General features: G+C 42.3%; 1 protein-coding gene and 2 long non-coding RNA genes across 4 annotated transcripts in view; 1 reads left to right on the top strand and 2 right to left on the bottom strand.

Moving 5' to 3' along the window:
* The window catches only part of LOC107834004 (uncharacterized), a 20,367-nt gene extending 17,191 nt beyond the window's left edge, over window positions 1-3,176 (top strand). Inside the window, exons 3-4 of one of the 2 annotated variants that reach the window (XR_001659779.1) lie at window positions 9-146; window positions 241-3,176. This is a non-coding gene — a long non-coding RNA (uncharacterized LOC107834004). The remainder of the gene's footprint in view (window positions 1-8; window positions 147-240) is intronic. The other variant, XR_001659780.1, reaches the window with a different exon arrangement.
* On the bottom strand, window positions 2,308-21,477 carry LOC103156768 (uncharacterized protein C14orf132). Its single transcript, XM_016664603.1, has 2 exons — window positions 20,986-21,477; window positions 2,308-3,698 (listed from the first exon to the last, which is right to left on the bottom strand). Exons 1-2 carry the CDS (start codon window positions 21,010-21,012, stop codon window positions 3,462-3,464), a joined length of 264 nt encoding a protein of 87 aa, XP_016520089.1. The 5' UTR covers window positions 21,013-21,477; the 3' UTR covers window positions 2,308-3,461.
* Window positions 5,401-6,448, bottom strand: LOC103156759 (uncharacterized). The gene is made up of 2 exons (XR_478178.2): window positions 5,913-6,448; window positions 5,401-5,744 (listed from the first exon to the last, which is right to left on the bottom strand). It is a non-coding gene; the product is annotated as an uncharacterized LOC103156759 (long non-coding RNA).

Below are 21,477 nucleotides of genomic sequence, written 5' to 3'. Positions count from 1 at the left end.
GGCTCCAGGACAGCTGGTTAAAACAACCGTAAACCTGCAGGTCACCGGCTCCAGGGCAGCTGGTTAAAACAACCGTAAACCTGCAGGTCACCGGCTCCAGGGCAGCTGGTTAAAACAACCGTAAACCTGCAGGTCACCAGCTCCAGGTGGGAACGGATGAAGGAGAGGTTGGAAAAGTTTAGTCATTTTACAATCAGAAAACAAAAAGTGGTGTCTCATTTTTATCCCCTTTATTTTTAGCCCTAAATAAACTGAATATTAATGAACAAACAGAAATGTGTGCAGATTACAGATGTCCACCCAACGGACAGATCAAAACAGGAACCAAAGGAGCAGTGAGGAAGAGGAGGGTGAGGAGGCACAGCGAGGAACAAACGGAGCTTCAGCCTCAGATCCAACAAACAGCCAACAGTGGAGAGACTACCAGCCAGTTTTCAGCTGGAATCAGCACCAAGTGGTGAAACTGAAAAATCATATATTTATCCAGTCAGTGAAGGCAACACAGGATATTTTAGAGTTTAGAATCAAGTCAAAGAAAGTATTTAAATTGTAAAACATGTCCATGGCTGAGAGAGAGCAGATAACAGGAAGGCTAAACAAACAACAAGGTATTTTACTCACATCAAGACCGCTGCGCTAACCATGCTAATGGCTAAACTGCTTAATGATTTTGTCTGTTTGAAAATATTACTAGCAACAGCGACTGCTCTATAATGTGATTAATTTAAACAGTTGGTGACAAACTGGAAGGCTAGAAAATCAAAGTTTTTTTCAAAAGAAAATTGTCTCCAAACGTCTGATTGTTGGTTATCGGTAAGAAAAAGATCGCTTCAGCTGCTTCTGCATCCTGAATTCATCAGACTAATATCAACTTACACACAAAGATTCCTTAGCGCTCCAACTTCAGGCCTTCAGACATCCATCCAGAGTGTTGCATAATATCATTTGTTCTCTAGTTTTGCTGTAAACTGCAGCTGCCTTCTCGTTTGTTCCACAACAGCCAACAGAACCGGAGCATAAAAGAGGAGAAGCGTCTCTTTCCCCAGCAGGATGGGTTCATCTGTCAGGATGAACCGTTTGACCTTCAGGTCAAGGTCGTCTGAGCAGCACCGGGTCAAACCTGCCAGAGATTCTGACTCTGTTCATCTGCTGACCAACGATAAAACCTTAATTTAATCAAAAGGAAATCCTGTTTACATTAATACAGAAACTTTATTAGTAGCTTTACGTCTTTACAAAAAGAGCTTCATGTTTGTGGTTTACAGTCTAAATATTCCTACCACAACTATTTAATAAAAATAACCAGATTTAAAAGTCCTTCTTTAAACATTTAAAAGTACTCACATATTTAACACATTATTATAGACACATTTATATAAACTGTCTTTACATGAGATAACAGAGTAATCAATGACGTTTCCTGTAAATGAATATTTGAACATGTACAGTGTTTCCACAATGAGTTTCTATCTCTATATGATGGAGATGTTAGTCAAACAGCTTTTTCCAGATGATGTGAGACGATAAGCAGAAAACTTCTCCTGCCATCGGACCCGGCAGCTTCTGCTTTAAGCTAAGTACAGACTTCAGGAAACACAGATTCAAACCTCACAGCTCTGATGTTCACCAGATGATTCATTTCCTCTGGGAGAAGCAGAGATTGTCTCTGCCTGCAGATTAATGCTGGAGTTTCTGGTTGACGCGTTTGAGTTGGACAAAGAGACGTTGGGACTCACTGCTGCTTCATATGACGGGTCAGAGATGTTTCTGATTATTGCATTTCTGGACCACATGTGGTGCTCTTCACTTTCTGAATCTTTTTCTTCTAAATAATAATAATTGTTTCAACAGAAGCTTCATGCTTGGCCTCCTGCAGCTGCAGCAGTAGAGCCGGAAACCTGAAGGAGCTGCAGAGTTTTACTGCGTTTCTCTGCTGAATAAAACGTTTTGTGTTCCAAATATAAGTTTTGTGATGAATGGGGTTTGACATTGGTATGGATGATCCTCCACACATTTTGCTGACCGGTGTGTCTGAACAGACTTTGCTGCTCAGACCCAGTTTTACTCCGTCAGGCTCCAGTGAAGTCAGAGCTGAATCTCAAAAACACATTTAATCAGAACCGAATCCTGACATGGAGAAAGGTTTTCCTTAAACATCTGGTTTTACGTCACTTTTACGTCAGATTCGCTCTAATTCATTTCCCTTGTTACTTCTGGAAGTCTCTTCAGGTCAACACATTTCTAACATCATTTAGTAAAAACTAGTTTCAAAGATTTTAGTTTTATTTGTGCTTCTAATTATTTATCGCCTGAAACTGCAAATCTTAACTAAACCTCACTAAAACATAGTTAAATATTCTGTAGGCGTTTATTTATGAATGGTGATGATTGTAAAGTGACCGATGCTTCAGTAACTCAGCTGGCAGTGGAGAAACATTTTGGATTTTAGGTTGTTATTTTTCTCTCCTCTCGGTCAGATGTGTCAGAAGTCATCTGGCTGCCTTCGTGCTGCTCCAGTCCTGCTAACATCCAGGGGATCCAGTCCTGCTAACATCCAGTGGATCCAGTCCTGCTAACATCCAGTGGATCCAGTCCTGCTAACATCCAGTGGATCCAGTTCCTGCTAACATCCAGTGCATCCAGTTCCTGCTAACATCCTGCTAACATCCAGCTGATCCAGAACCTTCTGGATCAGCTGGAGTTCTCCACCTCTAAGCCCGGATTCCCTCCAGCCCAGTTCCGTCCGCTTTAGCCTGACTCCAGTCCATTCATGTAGAAAGTCTGGTCCGGTTGGAGAGGTATGAACACTATTCGACCTCTGACCTCTGGTCCTCCAAACCTCGGTCTGGTTTGATTGAAGTGAACTCTGGTTCGGTTCAAATTCATATGTGAACACCAAACAGAACCACAGCAGCTGGAGCAGATGCTGGAGTTTTGGTTCCTACAGAACCGGGGCGACCGGCCCGTCAGGAGGAGAACAGCTTTACGTTGTGAAATGTGGAGCAGCAGCTCAGCGCCGGGCTTCACCCCGACAGAGGAAGCTCATTCAGTGTCCATGTCAGAAACACCTGGATGACTCCAGACCCGTTCTGGTTGTTTCATGGATGCTTAAGATTTAATCAGAATTTGGACCCAATTTAATCTTTTTCCAGTAACTAGAAAGCTGCTGTTCAGGGGAAAACACACAAAAAGATATTTAAGTAAAACAAATTGCAGAACAAAGAAACATAAAGTTAATAACCATCTTATATAAACATAAACATCTTCAGTTAAAGAGACGCATTGAGAAAACCAGCCTTCCTGTTCAACGAAGTCAACACATCACTGTCACGGATCAGACCTTTGATCTAAACAGATAACAGAACCAGGTGAGAATCAGAGGAAGGTCAGTTCAGACATGGAGGATGTTGGTTCTGCAGAACCTCGGTTCTGTTTCCACACATAAACCATCTGGATGTCTATCAGAAGGTGCAGGCGTAGACCACGCCCACCACCACTATGTTCCCTATAGTCGCAATGATGGCGATCCACAGCCAGATGGCGTCGCTGGACATGGACTGCTGCTCGTCTGGCTGGCCGTGCACCGAGGCGGCCGAGGCCGCCGCGTTGACACTGGCTGAAGAGTTGAAGAGCGAATGCTCGCCGCTGTAGTCGTCATTGGGTGAGGAGTCCATGAAGGCCCCAGTCATGACTGGGATCTGGAACCACAGAAAGATTCAAATCGGTTAGATTTTAGGCAAAAAGAAACAGCAGAACCAATAAAATATATCAAATAAGTTCAATTTTTCCACATGGCTTTTATTGAAGATGATCTTTTAGCATTGCCATGAAATGGACACTCAGTTTCCCGCCTTAGCAGAAAATTGGCACAGACAGTTTGTGTGATACTGATAGTTCATTCTGAACCCAAAATGAAAACCACAGAAGGTTAAGCAGACTTTTATCAGGAAGTAACAGGAAGTAGCTGTTTACTCAGCAGAGATGGATTACTGGGGATTGTTTCACCTGCAGGACAGACAGAAACCAGGAGCGTGAAGCTTTGGAGAGCAGGAACACCTCCAGCCAGGTCAGCCTGTTTGGTCTGACCATCACTGTGTTTATGGCTCTTAGATCAGCAAACATCCAGATCTGATAGACGATCTGCCACTGAGTGCAGGGATGCAGGAGGAGGAACCAACCAGCAGCTGCCAACCGGATGACGTTTGTCTCCAGCTGCGCTCACTTAACGCTTCTAGCATTAATAATAAGTTAGAGGTTTACCAAACCTTTTCTTTGGTAGAACACCTCTCTGTGTTTTACGTGACCAAACTGTGTCATGTCTCTTCTAAATAACCGTTTTCACTGTGGAACGGCCTGATTTCTCCAGCCATGGACGGTCGCTCACACTTTAATTAATCAAAATGCTGTTTGTGATGCGAGCGCCGGAGTGTGAAAGGAAAACAGAAAATGATTTCAGCCAAGCAGGATGTAAAACTTCTGATGAAGAAAGAAATGAAAAATGTTTCCTCTGAGATTTTCACTCAGAAGCAGCAGAGCAGAACCAGGTTCTGATGTTCATTACTTAAACTTTGAGCTCCTCCTGGAGATTTCTTCCTATCTCGTCTTTAGCAGTCTGAATTATTTTCTCATTTATGTGTCACTATAAACAGACGTCTATCATGCAGCCAGCAGGAAAAGCTCAACAGCTTCTTGTTTTTATTTATCCAGGTAAAGAAACGACAGAGGGATAAATCATATTTCCTGTTGCGTCAGAAGGCAACAGATCAGAGATGATTTATGGAAAACTGAGCCAAACCGGCTGAAACCAGACATCCAGGTGAGATGAAGAAAACATGTTGGAAGAAAACACGTTTTAAAAAAACAAGTTTTCATCTTTCTGTGTCGTTCAGGTTTACCTTTTAATGATTTAATTTATCACCCAAAAAGCTGCTTTGGATTGTTTAGAAAAATAATCTATACCATATTTATTTCTATATAATATAGTATATAATATTTATATACTAAATATAAACAGGCCTTTAAAGAAAATGAGCTTAATACATTTAATTTATCCCAGAAAACAGATATTGGTGAGTAAAAATATAATTTAATCTCTAACAAACCCTGAACTATTTCAATTTGCTGTAAAAGTTTAAAAAATTAACCTTTTATTTTTAGGTGTTTTAATTAAAGCTGATGAAACCAGAAAAGTTTGGATTTTAAGAAAGTTTTATTATTACAAAATATTCAGATGTTATGTTACAGACAAAGAGAAACCAGCAGAGACACGGACCGATAAACCAAGCTGGCTGTTCGCTGAGTGCTGGGTTCCACTGATGGAAAGTTGAGTGGAAGGAAAACGTGTGGTTTTCCTTAAGGAAAAGAGGTTGATGCAGCCAAAGTTAGAAATAATAATATGTATTTTGTCATTTAAAATGATGATGCATGTGAGTTTTATTCAGTGAAATGATTGATAGGAACAATCTGAGGTTTGGTGCCACTGAGCGGAGCCGGCCCACTCATCCTAACCAATCCTAAAACCGCTCAGAGGGATTCTGACACACAGGAAGAGCTTCTGACTCGCTGGTTCCACCGCCGACGTGCTGCTCTCACTGTGGCGCCTTCTGGTGGCGAATAGAGACATGACACACCGGGAGCGCCTGCTGCTCTCATGAGCCTGATGGAGGCAGACAGGCAAGAAGCTCCGCTCCTCACTGAGGCTCTGGAAGTGCTGATTAGTTCACCATGCCACAGCATTTCTGCTTCTGACACACACAGACACGCAACGTTCAAGGTCAGCAGGGATCAGCAGCACAAAGATGTGAAACTGAAAATACAGCAACGAAATCAAAACGTTTCTGAGGCGCTCAAGATGTTAATCTTCTTCAATCAAGACATCAATGTAAAAATCAATCAGTGGGTTCAGAACTCACTCATTTAAACTTCACAGCCTCCAGGCTCTCAGGCTGCAGCTGATCTTCAAACTGCTTCATTCACTGCAGCATGAATCAATCTGCCTGATGGACGGAGCCGATCTGATGGTTACATTTCAATCTGCTCAGAGACGATGAGCAGAGCGGAAACAACCAGCCTCTCCTGGGGGTCATGACTGCCTCCTACCCCGTCAGACAGCTGACGCTTTCAGCCGTGTCTCCATTCTTCATATTTATGTTTAATTTATTAGTAACTGGTTGTCCACAGAGTGAGCCGTCTGCAGAGGAAGTGCTCTGAATAAAACGGAGATGAGAACAAACCAAAAACCTAAATAAATATTTGATTGTTCAGCTTTGATATTTCTGGAGACCAGACTGTGTGAAAATGAATTTACTGGAGAACATTTAGAGGAAATCCTGGTGGGAAACGTTTCCTGTATGCAGATGTTGCCGAGGCAACAAGTGGAAGAAAAGGAAAGACAGCCTGCTGCGTTCTGCACTAGATGCAGAGGATCCAAAACCTAAACTCAGTACGAATAGAAAACACTTCAGCATATTTTTACCCAAGTTAAAGTAAAAAATAGTCCTAAAAGTCACTAAAAAAATAAATTTAAATGCATCCAGCTCTGATCAGATGTAGATAATATTTATGCAGTTTTAATTGGATTAAATGTTTTTATGACATGAGGCAAACAGAAAATGCGGATGTCTCAGCGCTCCAGTGGTTCTGTTGGGTTCTTTGACCCTACAGTGAAGCAGTGGAGGGTGATTAGCTTTAGCGGCGCTAGCTGTTAGCAGTGTGCTCTCTGCTGATTGGCTGACGCAGTAATGTGGCCACAGAGAGCAGAACCCTGCGTAGCTTCACTCTGAACACGTCCGGCTCCGGATGACGACGGTAATGAGATTTAGCTCCTCAGCTTCACTTTTCTCTCCAGCAGAGCAGCTGGATGTTTACAACAGATTCCCAAATGTCTGCCTGAACGTCAGCAAAATTTTCTGTTGTGATGCAGAGGCAGTGATGAAAAGTTCATGATCCAAACCATAAAGCTTCATCTACTGGCTTCAGCCGACAGGATGTGACGTCACAAACCAGCAATGCAGAAAAACAAAATCTAAACCATTAAAACAGAGATAATGAGGAAAGCGCTGCAGAAACAACAGAGCTGGCCTTTCGGTGAGCAGATGTTGAAGGCTGAACTCCTCGGGTCGTAAATCTTTTCTCTCAGTCGTTCTCCATCTCTGAGGTGTTGAGGCTTCTGGTTACCAGGCAGATTTACGGCTCTGCTGCCATTGATTTTCCTCCAGTCTCAGCGGCCAGCAGCATTTTTAAATAAATCTTATAACTCAATAGTACAGGAGTAGCCTGAGTGATTTTCTCCTGACGCCTCCATCAATCTGTCAGAGCAACAGAAGTTTGGTGTGACGGAGAAAAACTTATTATACTTCTCTAATAACACGAATGAGCAATAACTCCGGTTCATGTTTCTCTCTGGACTGAACCTGGACCTGAAATTACTTCCTGTCTCATTATTGTGACTCATGGTCAGAGCGGAGAGGAGGACGATGGGAAGGTGGTCTTAAAAAATGCAGAATGTCATCTTAACATGTGGAGGTTGATCATTTGGCTAAAAATATATTCTATTGTTTCAATTAATCATGGAGAATATTAAAGTTTGATTTCTGATTCAGAAAGCTACTAAACGGTTCACACACACACACACACACACACACACACACACACACACACACACACACACACACACACAACCCGCTCCTTGTTCTGGTCTCCGTCCAGAGACCAGATGATGGACCGCTCTGTGGGCTCCATGTTCGGGTCGAAGCGTGGCGGCTTCATTCAGCCTGGTGGTTCTGCCGGTCCATGTTTGTTTCATCCTCCTGGTCCGGTTTGTGATTGTCTTTGTTCAACCTTGAGCTAATCCAGCAGGCTGCTCACTCCTTCCCTCTGTCCCACACTCGGGTGAGGATTTGGATTATGCAGCAAAGCTGACCTGAATTTCTGCTTCTAAGAATGATCATAAAGATTTAAAGAGTTTGTTCCAAAAATGTAACACGAAAAGCAGCAGAACAGCTTGAAAGCAGAACCAGCAGAACCAGCAGAACCAGCAGAACCAGCAGAACCAGCAGAACCAGCAGCCGAGCCTCGATGCTGCTCTGGTTCTCCAGGCAGTGTTCAGCTTAAAGGTTTTACTTTACGTTCAGTTTAACTCCAGTAAACTGATGCGTTCAGCATCGGTTCCTGACCTGGAGCTCAGGCTCGGTTTGGTTCCAAAACTGAGTTTGATTTTCATTCATCTTCTTCTCTTCTCTTAATATCATGTCCCATTAATTACTGCCTTCCTCAGCATCAGGTTTCCTCCTGTGGTTATATTAATATTTACATTCCTAATTATAATTTTCAACCACCACAGCAACTTGCAAAGTCAGTCATTGCATATTTACACAACATGAACTCATGACTGCCTGCAAAAGGCCTCCATAAGGATTTTATCTAATGAGCACAAACTTCAATCTGGGAAAATATCAGTGAACCTTTTCCTGTCTTTTTTTATCAAATGGACCAGAATCTGAAATACAATTCAACAAAATGTATTTTATTTACAAAAGTCACATTTTTCTGATTAATCAGATGCATGGAAAGATGAAAATAATAAAACAATCTTTGATCTTTATGATTGCACTACAGTAAAAAGTAATGTTTGTTATTGGGGTTTTTTGTTACCAAATAGTTGAGATATCTTTGAATGTTTGTTTTATTATTATTATTGTTTAGTTTTCTTACAATAGAAAACCCTAAACAGGGTCAGCAGCAAATAAATCTGATATTTATACAATATTTACTCCTCGCATTAAGAAGAGCTGCATTTCTGATTCATTAATTAGGTCCAGTATAGATATTAACACAGAAACAGCCATCAAAGATTCCTGCATTTATTCATGACATGTTGATAATGAACCTCATTGATTTTCTCATCATATTGATTCATGCCCTGCCTCCTAAACGCTTCCCTGTGGAATGAAGGAGAAACTGTAGCAGCTGTAATTGAAAAGCCCCAGGATTAGTGTAAGCAAATGAAAGTGAGACGCGCCTGCAGGACTCCTCTCATTTACCAGGGGAGATAATTAATCAGGAGAGCTCCGGTGGCAGCCAGCAGCCGTTGGACAGAAAAACGACGAGATCAGGGGAAACAGAAACTGAGAGGATGAACATGGATTCAATTTATACCCGACAGGAAGCTGCTGTGAAACCAAGCCTGCATACGGTGGATGGAAATACGGGTCTGTGGAAAAGTATTTTTTTGTCCTTATTTGAACCACTTTTTCTCACCAGTTCTCCATAAAAAACCAGGAGCAGAAGCATAAAACCTGAAACTTTCCAACCACAGGTTGTGATCTATCAACAACAAACTTGTTGGGAGAACGAGGAGGAGAAACAGGAAACTGGCAGATCAGGAACTGAAGACAAACTGCAACATAATTCCTCTCACACTTTTAATTTCCCTCCATAATCAAACTTCAATCAGAGATCGACTTTATCATAATCATCCAAACAGCCGAGTTATTTATGCTTCTGCTGCTGAGCCAAAGCTTAATAAGGACACTCCATATTAAAAAATGTAACGTAACATTTTAAAGTTTTCTCTGGATGTCACCATGGTGACGTGTAACAGATTAACACAAAACGTGACCAGGTGTGAGGCAGCTAAACTGATTCATATAAACATCTAAATGCTGCAGTGAAACTCTTTTGCATTTCGCTGCAGAATGTTAAATCTTCCGGCAGACTTACAGAATCTGTCTGACGATTTTGCAAATATTAGAATCAGGAAGGAAGTTCAAACTTTTTCGGGCCTGATCTGATGCCCTCCTCCTCTGTGACCTGCTGCTCCTCCAGAGTTGGCTGGACTCTGATTATTTAGACGTTTTTTTAAGTCAAAATGTGGCGCTGGAGGCTCAACTACATTTCAGATGGATGTCTGGAGTTTCACTGTGAAAAAACATGCAAAGGTTCAGGAGGTGTGGACGCTCTGAAAGCCATCCAGAACTTCTTAACCGACTCCAGCTGGTCAGCAGCTGTGAGGATGAGTCAGTGGGCCGGCCGCTCCAGAGCTCCCCGTAAAGCTGCGCTGCAGGTCGGGCTCAGGCTGTGCGTGTTTCAATGCAGGACGAGGCCGGTCGGGTCGCTGTCATGAGTTTGTCACACATGTGTCATGTTGGCCCAGTTAGATCTCAGATCTCAGGAAGCGTCCAGTGGCTCCAGCAGCCCGTCCCTCTGGATGGACGCTGACATCACCGTGTGTTAGCGTTAGCCACCGTTTGGACCAACAGCCGCTTATAGAAAATGTGACAAAATGCAAAAACAGCCAATCTGTGCACAGATTATTCAGAAGGAAAACACGAGGCTCATGTTTATTACCCCAGCCTTCTGTCCATCAGTCTGTGTTATGAATAAATGGATGGGTGAGCCTGTCAGGCTCGGAGATGGATGCTTATTACAGCAAGCAGTTTTTATTCCAGAAGCTTTTTCTGCTCCAGCCAAACAGAACTCAAATCTAATGAAGAGAAATTGTCTCAAAATTAGAATGGAGTATGAATATGTTTGCATTACCTGGCTGGTTAAACAGATTCCAGCAACAAATGCTGCAGGGGTTACGCAATGTTTACAACAGGGCCCTGAAATATGCAGCCAGCATCATAACATCATGTTTGATAACACATAATCCCATCACAGGGTCTGTCTGCAACGACAGAAACAATCAGACAATTAAAAAGGTTTTAAAATCTTCTATAGAGAAGCTTTACTCAGGGAGGCTCAGAGCAACATCAGCGGTTCGACCTGTAATAACGTCTGCAAGCAGGAGTCTGAAATCCAACTTATGAACTGATTCACAGCTCCGAGTGCCATCGTAAAAAATTAAAGACGTAGAAAAAGGAAATCAAAGCTGCGGTACTTCTCTTGCACTCATGCATAACAGCAGCATGCCCAATGATTTCCATACGTAATGTAACTGACTCAACAGTAAGTGCCTGATTCATCAGATGGGCATTAAAGCTGCATGCGCCTGAAATGAGAGGAACATTCTGATTTGTCTTGAGTTCAATATAAAAAGCTGCAGCCTGTTGGAAAAATAACAGCTTCTATAAATCTGATGGTGGAAAGAAGCAGAAATGTAGAAAGAGGAGAGAGCGGCCCTGAAGAGTGGGGGGTCTGCTGCTCCTGCGTTTCTCTCAGTGACAGCTGGGATCAGTCCAGCAGGAAGATCTAATATTTCAAAGCTTTTTCAGGTGAATGTGGCAGAAATTTACTGTGAGACTGTAATACAGCAAAATGTCACAAAATCAGCTGTTACTATAGTGATGGATGAGACAGACTGCTTCATGATGTCGTGCAAAAATAGGAATAGTTTTAAGGTTTCACAAAATCTTAAAAGTGTGGCATGCATTTGTGTTGACCTCGCTTTACCCTGATACCCCTGAATAAAATCCTGTGTAATTTAATCTGAGCAGAAATGCAGTAGCTCAGTTGTTCTGTAAAAACCTCACAGTTTCATTAGAGAGTTTTCCTCCTGATGGTCCAGTCGACCCGGTTCTGCTGGAACCAGAACATCTGCTCCACCTCCAGCTGCTGTGGTTCTGAGTCACACCAACCTGTTCCCCTCCTGGCCTGTGGGGGCGCTGCACCAAGAACCACTGAAGGAAACGACACAAAAACCTCTGAAGACACTGAGAGCAACTTCCTTCTTCACCAGATGGAAACAAGATGGAGGATTTTAGCGGTTGGAGGATTTCTCTTTAGCCTTTGGCATATTCACACTAGAAACCAGACAATACATGGTAAGATTTTGTGTTTTTGCAGTGCAGTGCTGCACAGCCTCAGCTTCCTGAAAACAAAGTCCAGTAATAAATAAGTGGAATCAGAGGGACAGCGTCTGTCCGACCTGCTTTGGGGAACCGTCCTGATCAAACCCAGCGTCACACTGAGACTCTAAGAGCAGGATTTTCTCCAGGAATCAGTCAAAAGACAGAAGTTACACTGTGATTAAAAAAAAGCTATAGAAAATGGACAGCATTTATGATCTACAACAAATGATTTCTGTCATCTTGTTTGCAGGTCGTAGAAATGTTGAAAGCAGAGGAAGAGTCTAACAACAGCCTGGATCTGCCGACATGGAGGATGTCAGGAAACCACAGGAAATACGATGAAGATCAACGACCTGCAGCCTGACAGGTTAAACCTTCTGCTTCTCTAACATCTGATCTGATCACTAACAGCTTCAGAAAATCTGAAAATCATCTCTCAATGAGTCGGTAATATATTACACACATCATTATGCATAATTCAGAATATTAATGTCAGTGTAACAGGGAACTGCAGCAGATGTTACTGCTTCATACTTTCCTCCTCTGCTCTCCGTTTCAATCATCGCAGGACTTTGTGCAACACGAAGTCACTGAGGTGCAAAAGATTGGCAGATAAATCTGACTGCGAAATTCACAGAACAGAGAAACCGTGAGGGTTTCTGCAGCGTCTGTCCCGGTCCGGTCCAGTCCGTTCCGGTCCCTGGACTCTGCTGCTGCTGATCAGTTATCCTGAATCAGAGACAAAATGAACCGAGAGAAATCCTGGCAGATTTCCATTGACTGCAGGAGAAAATCCAGAGAAGTTTTCAATTTAAGTTTTTCACAAACTGTGTTTCAAAGTTTTGACAATAAATCAATTCAAAAGTTATTGAGATAAATGATAATATTGTATCATTTTCAAGTAATATAATGGCATAATAATACAAGTACAATCTCTACAACCTTCCATAAACTTTAATTTCTAACAAACATTTAACACTAGGACTGGAAGACGTTTGAAGTATCCAAAATAAATAAACAAACAACAAATAAAATGAATTATGAAAAATCTGCCTTTTAAAAAACGTTTAGTGGCACTAGCCTGAAGGCTTCAGCATCAGCTGCAGATGGTGCTGCAGCTGGGTCTGAATCCAGTTCAGATGGGTTTGAATCCAGTTCAGACCGGTTTGAATCCAGTTCAGACGGGTCTGAATCCAGTTCAGACGGGTTTGAATCCAGTTCAGACGGGTCTGAATCCAGTTCAGACCGGTTTGAATCCAGTTCAGACCGGTTTGAATCCAGTTCAGACCGGTTTGAATCCAGTTCAGACAGGTCTGAATCCAGTTCAGACGGGTTTGAATCCAATTCAGACCGGTTTGAATCCAATTCAGACGGGTTTGAATCCAATTCAGACCATTTGAATCCAGTTCAGACGGGTTTGAATCCAGTTCAGACGGGTTTGAATCCAATTCAGACCGTTTGAATCCAGTTCAGACGGGTTTGAATCCAATTCAGACCGTTTGAATCCAGTTCAGACGGGTTTGAATCCATTTCAGACGGGTTTGAATCCAATTCAGACCGTTTGAATCCAGTCCAGACGGATCTGAATCCAGTTCAGACGGGTTTGAATCCAGTTCAGACCGGTTTGAATCCAGTTCAGACCGGTTTGAATCCAGTTCAGACCGGTTTGAATCCAGTTCAGACGGGTCTGAATCCAGTTCAGACGGGTTTGAATCCAATTCAGACCGGTTTGAATCCAATTCAGACGGGTTTGAATCCAATTCAGACCGTTTGAATCCAGTTCAGACGGGTTTGAATCCAGTTCAGACGGGTTTGAATCCAATTCAGACCTGTTTGAATCCAGTTCAGACGGGTTTGAATCCAATTCAGACCGTTTGAATCCAGTTCAGACGGGTTTGAATCCAGTTCAGACGGGTTTGAATCCAGTTCAGACCGGTTTGAATCCAGTTCAGACCGGTTTGAATCCAGTCCAGACCAGTTTGAACCCAGTTCAGACCGGTTTGAATCCAGTTCAGACGGGTTTGAATCCAGTTCTGACCGGTCTGTTTGCATGTCCGGCCCATAGAGGTTCCCTCAGGCTGCTCAACGCTACGGCTCAACAATCAAATTCAAGAATTATGAAGGACGGCANGACCGGTCTGTTTGCATGTCCGGCCCATAGAGGTTCCCTCAGGCTGCTCAACGCTACGGCTCAACAATCAAATTCAAGAATTATGAAGGACGGCAACATGAGATGACTTCAGGCTGTGAAGGTCAAGCTGGACGTCCATGACCTCTGAACCGTACATGGTGAAGTGTTAGAAGTTAAAAAATGAAGCAACAGAGCGATGGTGAACTGGACGTTCCATTAATGGTGTGAAACAGGGACCCTGTCCTGGAGGCAGAGCGGCTCTGAGGCACGGATCAACACGCAGACGGAAAACGTGCTGCGACATTCAGGAGCCGGTTATTTTCAGAGGAAACCGACTCATTTATACCCAGACGGATTCAGAACTGGGATCCAGTTGGTAACCAAACAGTGAAGTGAAGCTTCACAACAACAATGGCTGCATGTTTTCCTCTTCGGTCGTTCTCAGGGCTGTTCTCTGCCTTTTCAATCACAATCTCGCTCTCCTTTGGCACACATGTTTTCTCAGCCTGCAGCTCTTCAGGGTCATAAAAGAGGAAGAAGACTTGAAAATCAGGGCGAATGTTGAGTTTGTCAAGACAACAGCTTTCACAAAAAGATGTTTGCAGCGAACGCTGGCCTGAGGGGAAATGAACTCCTAAAGATGAAAAGGCTGCAGTTCCATTATTGCTCTCTTCAAATAACCTCCAATTACCGGGACCAGGAGGTCTTTAAAAGGGTCAGTCGAGGCATAAACACATTGTGAGAAGATAACGTGATTATGTAATTCAATATTTTTCTGCAGCCGAGAACAAAGGTGGTCATGATTTAGGCTTTAGCCCGGCTGATCTTTCAGAAAGACTGCTTAGCGAGAAAATAATCTCATTTGTGAACTACTGAACTCGCTTTTCTGTATTCTGCCTTCATACGAGGCGGCAGTGGTGCACAAACAAATCTTCTTATTGAGCCTGCAGCCTGTCTCCGTGTCTCACTACCTTTAATCATGTACTCAGCTGGCACCGGCCCTCAAGGACTTTCCTTTTCAAGATGAAACTTGGCACCAAAGTAAAAAACACAAAGTGGTCTTGCCAGTTCCCCATCAGGGGTTCCCAGAGTTAGCTGGAAGTTCAGATGGCGACAAGCATCACCTCCATAATCCTCCATTTATTCTTGTCTGCCTTCCTTAACCCCAGAAGAAACGCTCAATCCTGACAGTGACTGCAGCTCACATTGATCTAAGGATTAATCCGACTCCAGTCCGTTTGTCTACAAAGTCCAGTTTGTTTGGGGAGGTGGGGAGACGGAACCGACCAAAGAACCAAACTCTGGTCCTCCAAGCCTCGGTCTGGGTTCGGCTGAAGTGAACTCTGGTTCAGTTTGAATATGAACTCCAAGCGGACCGAAGACCCTCCAAAAACAGGAAGTGGACTACAGCACAGGGCATTCTGGGTAAATACAACCAAAGCTAACATGTTAGCCTAGCACTAGCAGCAGAAATGGCTCCTGGTCTTTAGCCAAAGACTAAAGAGAAATCCTCCAACACTAAAATCTGACGCCTCCATCTTGTTTCCATCTGGTGAAGAAGGAAGTTGCTCTCAGCGTCTTCAGAGGTTTTTGTGTCGTTTCCTTCAGTGGTTCTTGGTGCAGCGCCCCCACAGGCCAGGAGGGGAACAGGTTGGTTTGACTCAGAGCCACAGCAGCTGGAGGTGGAGCAGATGATGGAGTTCTGGTTCCAGTAGAACCACATCATCCGGACCATCAGGAGGAAAAACAGCCTAACCCTGAGTTATTTGGATTATTTGGACTCCAGGACAGAGGACACATCTGGCCCTGACCACACACATGCATTGAAGCATGGAAGTGGAAGTGTCATGGTTGGGTCTGCAGAACCTCACCATCTGCTGTAAATCAGAGAGAAGGTGAGGAAAATATGAGACTATCTGTAAAAATAAAATCAGAACCGGAACTGGATCCTGTAACAGGACGATGATCCGAAACACGGCAGTAAATCCACCAAGACCCAACTGGACCAAGACATGGATCCAAAGGAACCTTTTCATTTTACGGTGAAAAGGTAAAATGAAATGACCAGAAACTGATGTTTCTGGTCATTTATGTAATGAGTTCAATACGGGTCAGTTTGGGTGTTTAACTGTAATTAAATCGATTTTCCATGAATAAAAATATGTATTATGTGAACATTTTCTTAGAAAGATCTGAACATGTAATGGAGCGTCCTGATTCTGCACATGACTGGAAGTGATGAGATGCTGATGGACTGCCACACAAAGCTCAACATGTTGCTGCTCTCATTTCTGTTTGAGTCAGAAAATTACGGATTGATGGAGAAAAAATCTTTCTGCATGGGTCTGACTTTTATTTATTGTGTGAGAAACAAGCAGACGTCCAGAACTGCCAGTCAGCCTGATCTGGACAGGAAACACCTGCAGGCTGAGTCTGGCAGGAACCCAGGACGGAAACGAGTCCCGTCCAAAACACGTCAGAGTTAACCTCCACTAGGTCTGAAACACAAAGCTCCCGTCTTCATGCCGACGCTCCATCCAGTCAGAGGCTCTCGGATCACAGAACCATTTATTTCACGGTTTTGGTAAATAGGTCATGAGTGGAAGCTGTAATGCGTGGAGGATGAAATGTTAACCTCAGATTAAATTTAAAGTTAAAATCACGTTTCGCCGAATCCAGAAGCTTCTCTGCTGGACTCAGATCCGGTGACAGTTTGTCTCCTGTTTCTGTTTCTACCATTTCTACATTCATCTGACTTCAGCAAACACTCTGAGGTCAAGCAGCTTTACAAAAGAAAGCAGACAGAACAGAAACATTAAAGTCTTCATCCCCAGAGGATGAAGTCTAATTGAAAGATAAAGAATAATTTACTGGGTTCAGCTGAGCATCCACAGTGACTGTCACCCATCAGGCGCAGCTACAGCCTGATGAATGACGGCTTTTTATTTTAACTACTGAGGCATTAATGCCAAAGGAAAACTATTACACAAACATATTGTACAGACAGCATTTCCCCAAGTTTCTGTGATAAAAGAGCCAAACAGCCAGCTTTGGTCTGCAGCAGGACGCACATGATGCATGCTCCCAACTTTAACTGCATGATCATTTTCAAAAACAGATTTTCATTTCAAATAGATTTAAATGGAAGCTGGAGTAAACCACAGCAGTAATGATCTCTCCAATGAAATGCTGGTTCTTTATTACTAACAGGAAGAAAATCTATAAAAGAAGTTAAAGCAAAAACTCCTTTTTTAATAGTGATCAAAGTTTCAGTGACTTCTGGGCACAAAACTCCACAGCAGAGAAATTATCTATTTCAATGTCAAAAAAACTGTGAAATTTTCCAAGGCGCCAGGAAGGAAACTTCCTCCAGTTAACGAGTCATTTCTCATCTCTGACTTCTGATTTTTCCCTTTTTTAATGTTTTTTCATGGTGATGTAAACAAATCAAATAGGCATCAAGATCAGGTGAACAGACACAGAAACAAAATGAAATGAACAGAAAAAAATCATAAACAGGCTGGAGAAAACTAAAGTAAGAGGATTCAGCTGAAAACTGTCCAAAACAGAAATTTATTACAAAATTACAATTTCCAGAATTATAAACTGCTGGGAAATTCAACAATATGTTTTAATTCATGATAAAATAGAAAACTTTTCTTTTCTAACTAAATCTGAAAAAAATGCACCTGTGGCTAAATTTTAATGTAATCCTTCAAACTGGCAAAATCCAGAGGAATCAGCAAAGATACCAGGAGAAAAGCTGAAGCTTCTGTTCATCTAAACAATTATATTGAAGTTTGACCAGAAATGTCCAACAATCAAACCATTCAGGTCAGCTCTGTGTCCGGAGATGAGCAGGTCTGAAATGTGTGAACAAAACATGAAGCTGGTTTGAAGGTTAATCAGTAAAACGAGTTTTAAACTGAAATGAGCAGAAAGGCGATCAGAAGAGGCCAGAACTCCAAAAGATCCATAAAAATCTTTTTAAAGACTCGTCCTGCAGTTTGATGAAACTAAGTGTGAAATGTTTGGATGTTTTGAGGAAGAAGAGAGAAGCTTAAAGCCTGAGAATGACTGCACGGCGGTGGCAGCATCATGATGCAGGAAAGACAGTTCACATCACAGAACAGGAACAATGTGTGGAAATACTGAAGGAAGACATCAGATTTAGACAGGGAGAGGAAACCTCTGCATGTAGTCAGACTGCAGACATATGAAGCTTAGGTCGGTTTGATTACTGCGTCATATTCAGGGGAAACATGTAAATCACACTTCCAGAGTCAGAAAACTCTTGTGAATAAAATCAGAATGATTTTTCAGAAGTGGCTCATAAAACAGAGAGGAGGAGCAGAGCCAGCCGAGTCTTTAACATTTAAACGATGAGAAACCAGGCAGTCACCTCCAGGTCAGGTAAGCTGAACTGTTTCTGAACTCTTCTGCTTTTGGCCACTCAGGTTTCATCTTTAATGAGCTGCAGCAGCGACCAGCTATGGAAACAGTTTGGACCTTCAGTAAATCTGATTTTTTTTAAACTACAGATCTATGGGAGGAAAATAGTTCTTATTTGTGAGTTGAAGTTCACCCAGAGGTAAAAACCAAACAGCTTCCTCTGCCAGCAGCTGCAGGCAGCATTTAATCAGCTGTTTGTGCTGCGATAATAAATGTTTCAGTTTGTTGAGCAGCTAGACTGTGGTTCTGTTTGCAGCTAAATATATTTTTCTATTGTCATTTAATATCATCTTTAAATTCCTTCTGTGTAAAATTAGTCAATGAACTATGATCCTTCATTTCCTTTAAAAAACAACATTAACGACTAAAATGAAAGAAATGAATTGATGCTCTTTGTGATTCATCTGTAAGAGCGTTAAGAAGTGTTTAACAGGATGTCATTTAAAATGTTTTTGGTCTTTCATGACAAACTCCCACCATCTTCATGAGACTCACAGCCTTCCTGTTATCCTCTGAAAGTCTGGCTCTCTCAAAATGACAAAGTTCCCCTTGAAGATTATTTCACTTGTACCAAAACATTTGTCCATGTTGTAGGTGAAATAATCTCCCAGTGAAACTAGAACTTGTTTGTCAGTATTAAGGAGTTATTGACTTTAGAAAAGCTCCCATTTCTTGATGAAAAGTTGCCTGTAAGTTAGTTTAGTCTTATTCCAAGTGTACTGAGATATTGTCACTAAACTGTTTGGTTTTGTGTTTTTGCGGATCGGTTCCTGTCAGACCGGTTCGGTATTTAAGCTCCTGGTTCTGTTTTGCTGATTGTTGGATTCTGTTCTCACCAGCTCCACGTCCTGCTGCCTTCCTGACTCTGCAAGTCTTTATTTTTCATTATTTAAAACTTTTCATCTGTGTATCTGTCAAAAAGTTACAATGTCTTGTTGATTTTCAATTCAAGAGCAACTATGTCTGCAGAAGAGTCTGATTGTTTCCTTTAATTCTTTACTAAAAACAAATAATCAGTCATGATTAATAAATACCTCCATCTTGTTTTGGCCGCCTGCAGGTTTCAGATTCACCTGTTTCTGTTTGAATTACCAGAGAACATGACTGAAAGTTACATTTGTTAAAATGTTTCTGAGAGTTTTCATGTGTTGGTCTCTGTCCTCCGTGCAGGAAGCAGAGTATTTACCAGCTCTCCTTCCAGCAGGTCTCACAGAACATCTCTGTTCTCGGATGAGCCCACGCCCCGATGCATTTCCATTTAGACGGCCTTGATTTAAGGAAAGATTTGGCCCTGCAGAAAAGCCCTGAGCAGAAAAAAATAATGCAATGAGCTCCTTAATAGCTGCATGGAGAAAGTATGGAGTGAAGCAAACCGCTGGCATGACGAGGGGGGAGGGGGCTTAAAACCAGGCACTAATGGAGACAAACTTAAAAACAGAAACGAGTCGGTACGAGAGGCACACAAACCTTAAAGAAAAAAAATATTTCAGGTTCAAGATATTGAATTGTAGCAGTTTAATATCTGAAACATTTGATATTTTGATTTTAAAACAGAGATTAAATTAAATTATCAACCATTTTGTAATAGTTGTAACTGTAGATTATTTTTCATTGAGTAATTAGTGAAGCTATCTGCTCTGGTAGTCAGCCTGTGGTTGTAGCTGCCTACATATCTGGACATATTTCAGCTGTAAAATCTCTTTTCTCCGTGTCTGAGCTAAATGAATGAGTCTGTGGCTTTAATTAAACTTTAAATGCTAAAACAAAACCTGCAGAAGACAAACTGGAATAATGTTTTCAAAGATTTATGTAGCAAAACAAAGAAAACCGATTATTTGGTGAATATTTCTACCAGTTATCTCTTTATATATTTCTAAGTTTTGATATTGAGAGCTGCAGTTCTGACAAAGGAAAAGTTGCCAAATTATGACATAATATATAATAAAGGACAGGACAGGTGGAAGCTGCTCTGGTTTCTGCATCATTACAATTTGTTTTTCTCAACTAAATATTTCTGAACATCCATATCTGTTTTTCATGTAAACAAAAGAGGAAACATGGAGGGGCTTTATTTGGGCCAGCTGATTGACAGTGTGCAGCAACAGGTGGGGAAGGGGAATCCAACTGGGAAAAAATACTTTCCTCTGACACTTTCTGAGGGATTTCATGGAAAGGATGAGGAAACAAACCGACATGATGGTTTAGAAAACACCAGCGCAGCAGAAGCTCCTCATCTTCCTCCACACGAGATGCAACATGAAGAGCATTATTATACAAAGCAGGAATCGTAATTTTCGCACCAATTACTGTAATTTAGCCTAATTACTCCCGCAAAAGAAGAAACAGGAACATTAGAAAGTATTAAGACGCTGTTGCTCCTCAGAACCGAAGCGAACAGAAACCTGGTGAAGTTTCAGAGGAATCTGCTCTCAATATTATAAAAATAGCGCCGCTCGCCAATATCGGTGTTATTAATAGCTGAACTGTCTCCGTCTGAGCTAAGCAGGAAACCGGAAGGCTGACAAAGTGCGCGCGCTCTGACCTGCTGGCCAGCCACACCCATTCAATCAGAGCTGACTAATTAAAGGAAAGTTCAGATCAGCCACCGACCTGCGCGGCCATGAAGGACAGATCCATGCTGCTGCTGCTGCTGCTGCTGCTGCTGCTGCTCCGAACAAAGGCACTCAGTGGAGGATGAAGGTTTGCTCTGCCTTCCCGCCGCTCACAGCATCCAGCCGGTCCGAAAACACACCGACCGCTCAGGCTGACCGACCTCACGTCAGGAACATGGTGCTGAGTCTGAGGAGGAAACCCCGAGGAAGAGGAGGAGAGGCGAAGCTCACGGAGTGATGGAGAGATGTGGGAGAGACACGGAGGAGGAGGAGAAGAGAAACAAGGAGGAGGAGGAAGAGGAGGAGGCGGGCTGTCACATCATAACAGAGGAGGTGTGAGTCCTCCTCTCTCTGTTTCCTCTGGTTCCTCATAATAACTCATCCATATTCCTCTAATCAACATGTGTGAAATAAAACATTAAAATTTATTGTTTTCCAGCAGCAGCTTTTTCCAAAATAAAAAATAAAATAAAATGAAAATACCAAACTA

Source organism: Poecilia formosa, unplaced genomic scaffold (assembly GCF_000485575.1).
Source record: "Poecilia formosa unplaced genomic scaffold, Poecilia_formosa-5.1.2 Scaffold498, whole genome shotgun sequence".
Lineage (NCBI taxonomy): Eukaryota > Metazoa > Chordata > Actinopteri > Cyprinodontiformes > Poeciliidae > Poecilia > Poecilia formosa.
This window is presented reverse-complemented; position numbering and strand designations above follow the sequence as displayed.

Coding starts and splice junctions, on each gene's coding strand:
- LOC103156768 (XM_016664603.1), bottom strand. CDS start 21,012: ATGGATCTGTCCTTCATGGCCGCGCAG. Junction 3,699..20,985: donor TGTCCTTCATGGCCGCGCAG/GTCGGTGGCTGA, acceptor CTGTGGTTCCAG/ATCCCAGTCATGACTGGGGC.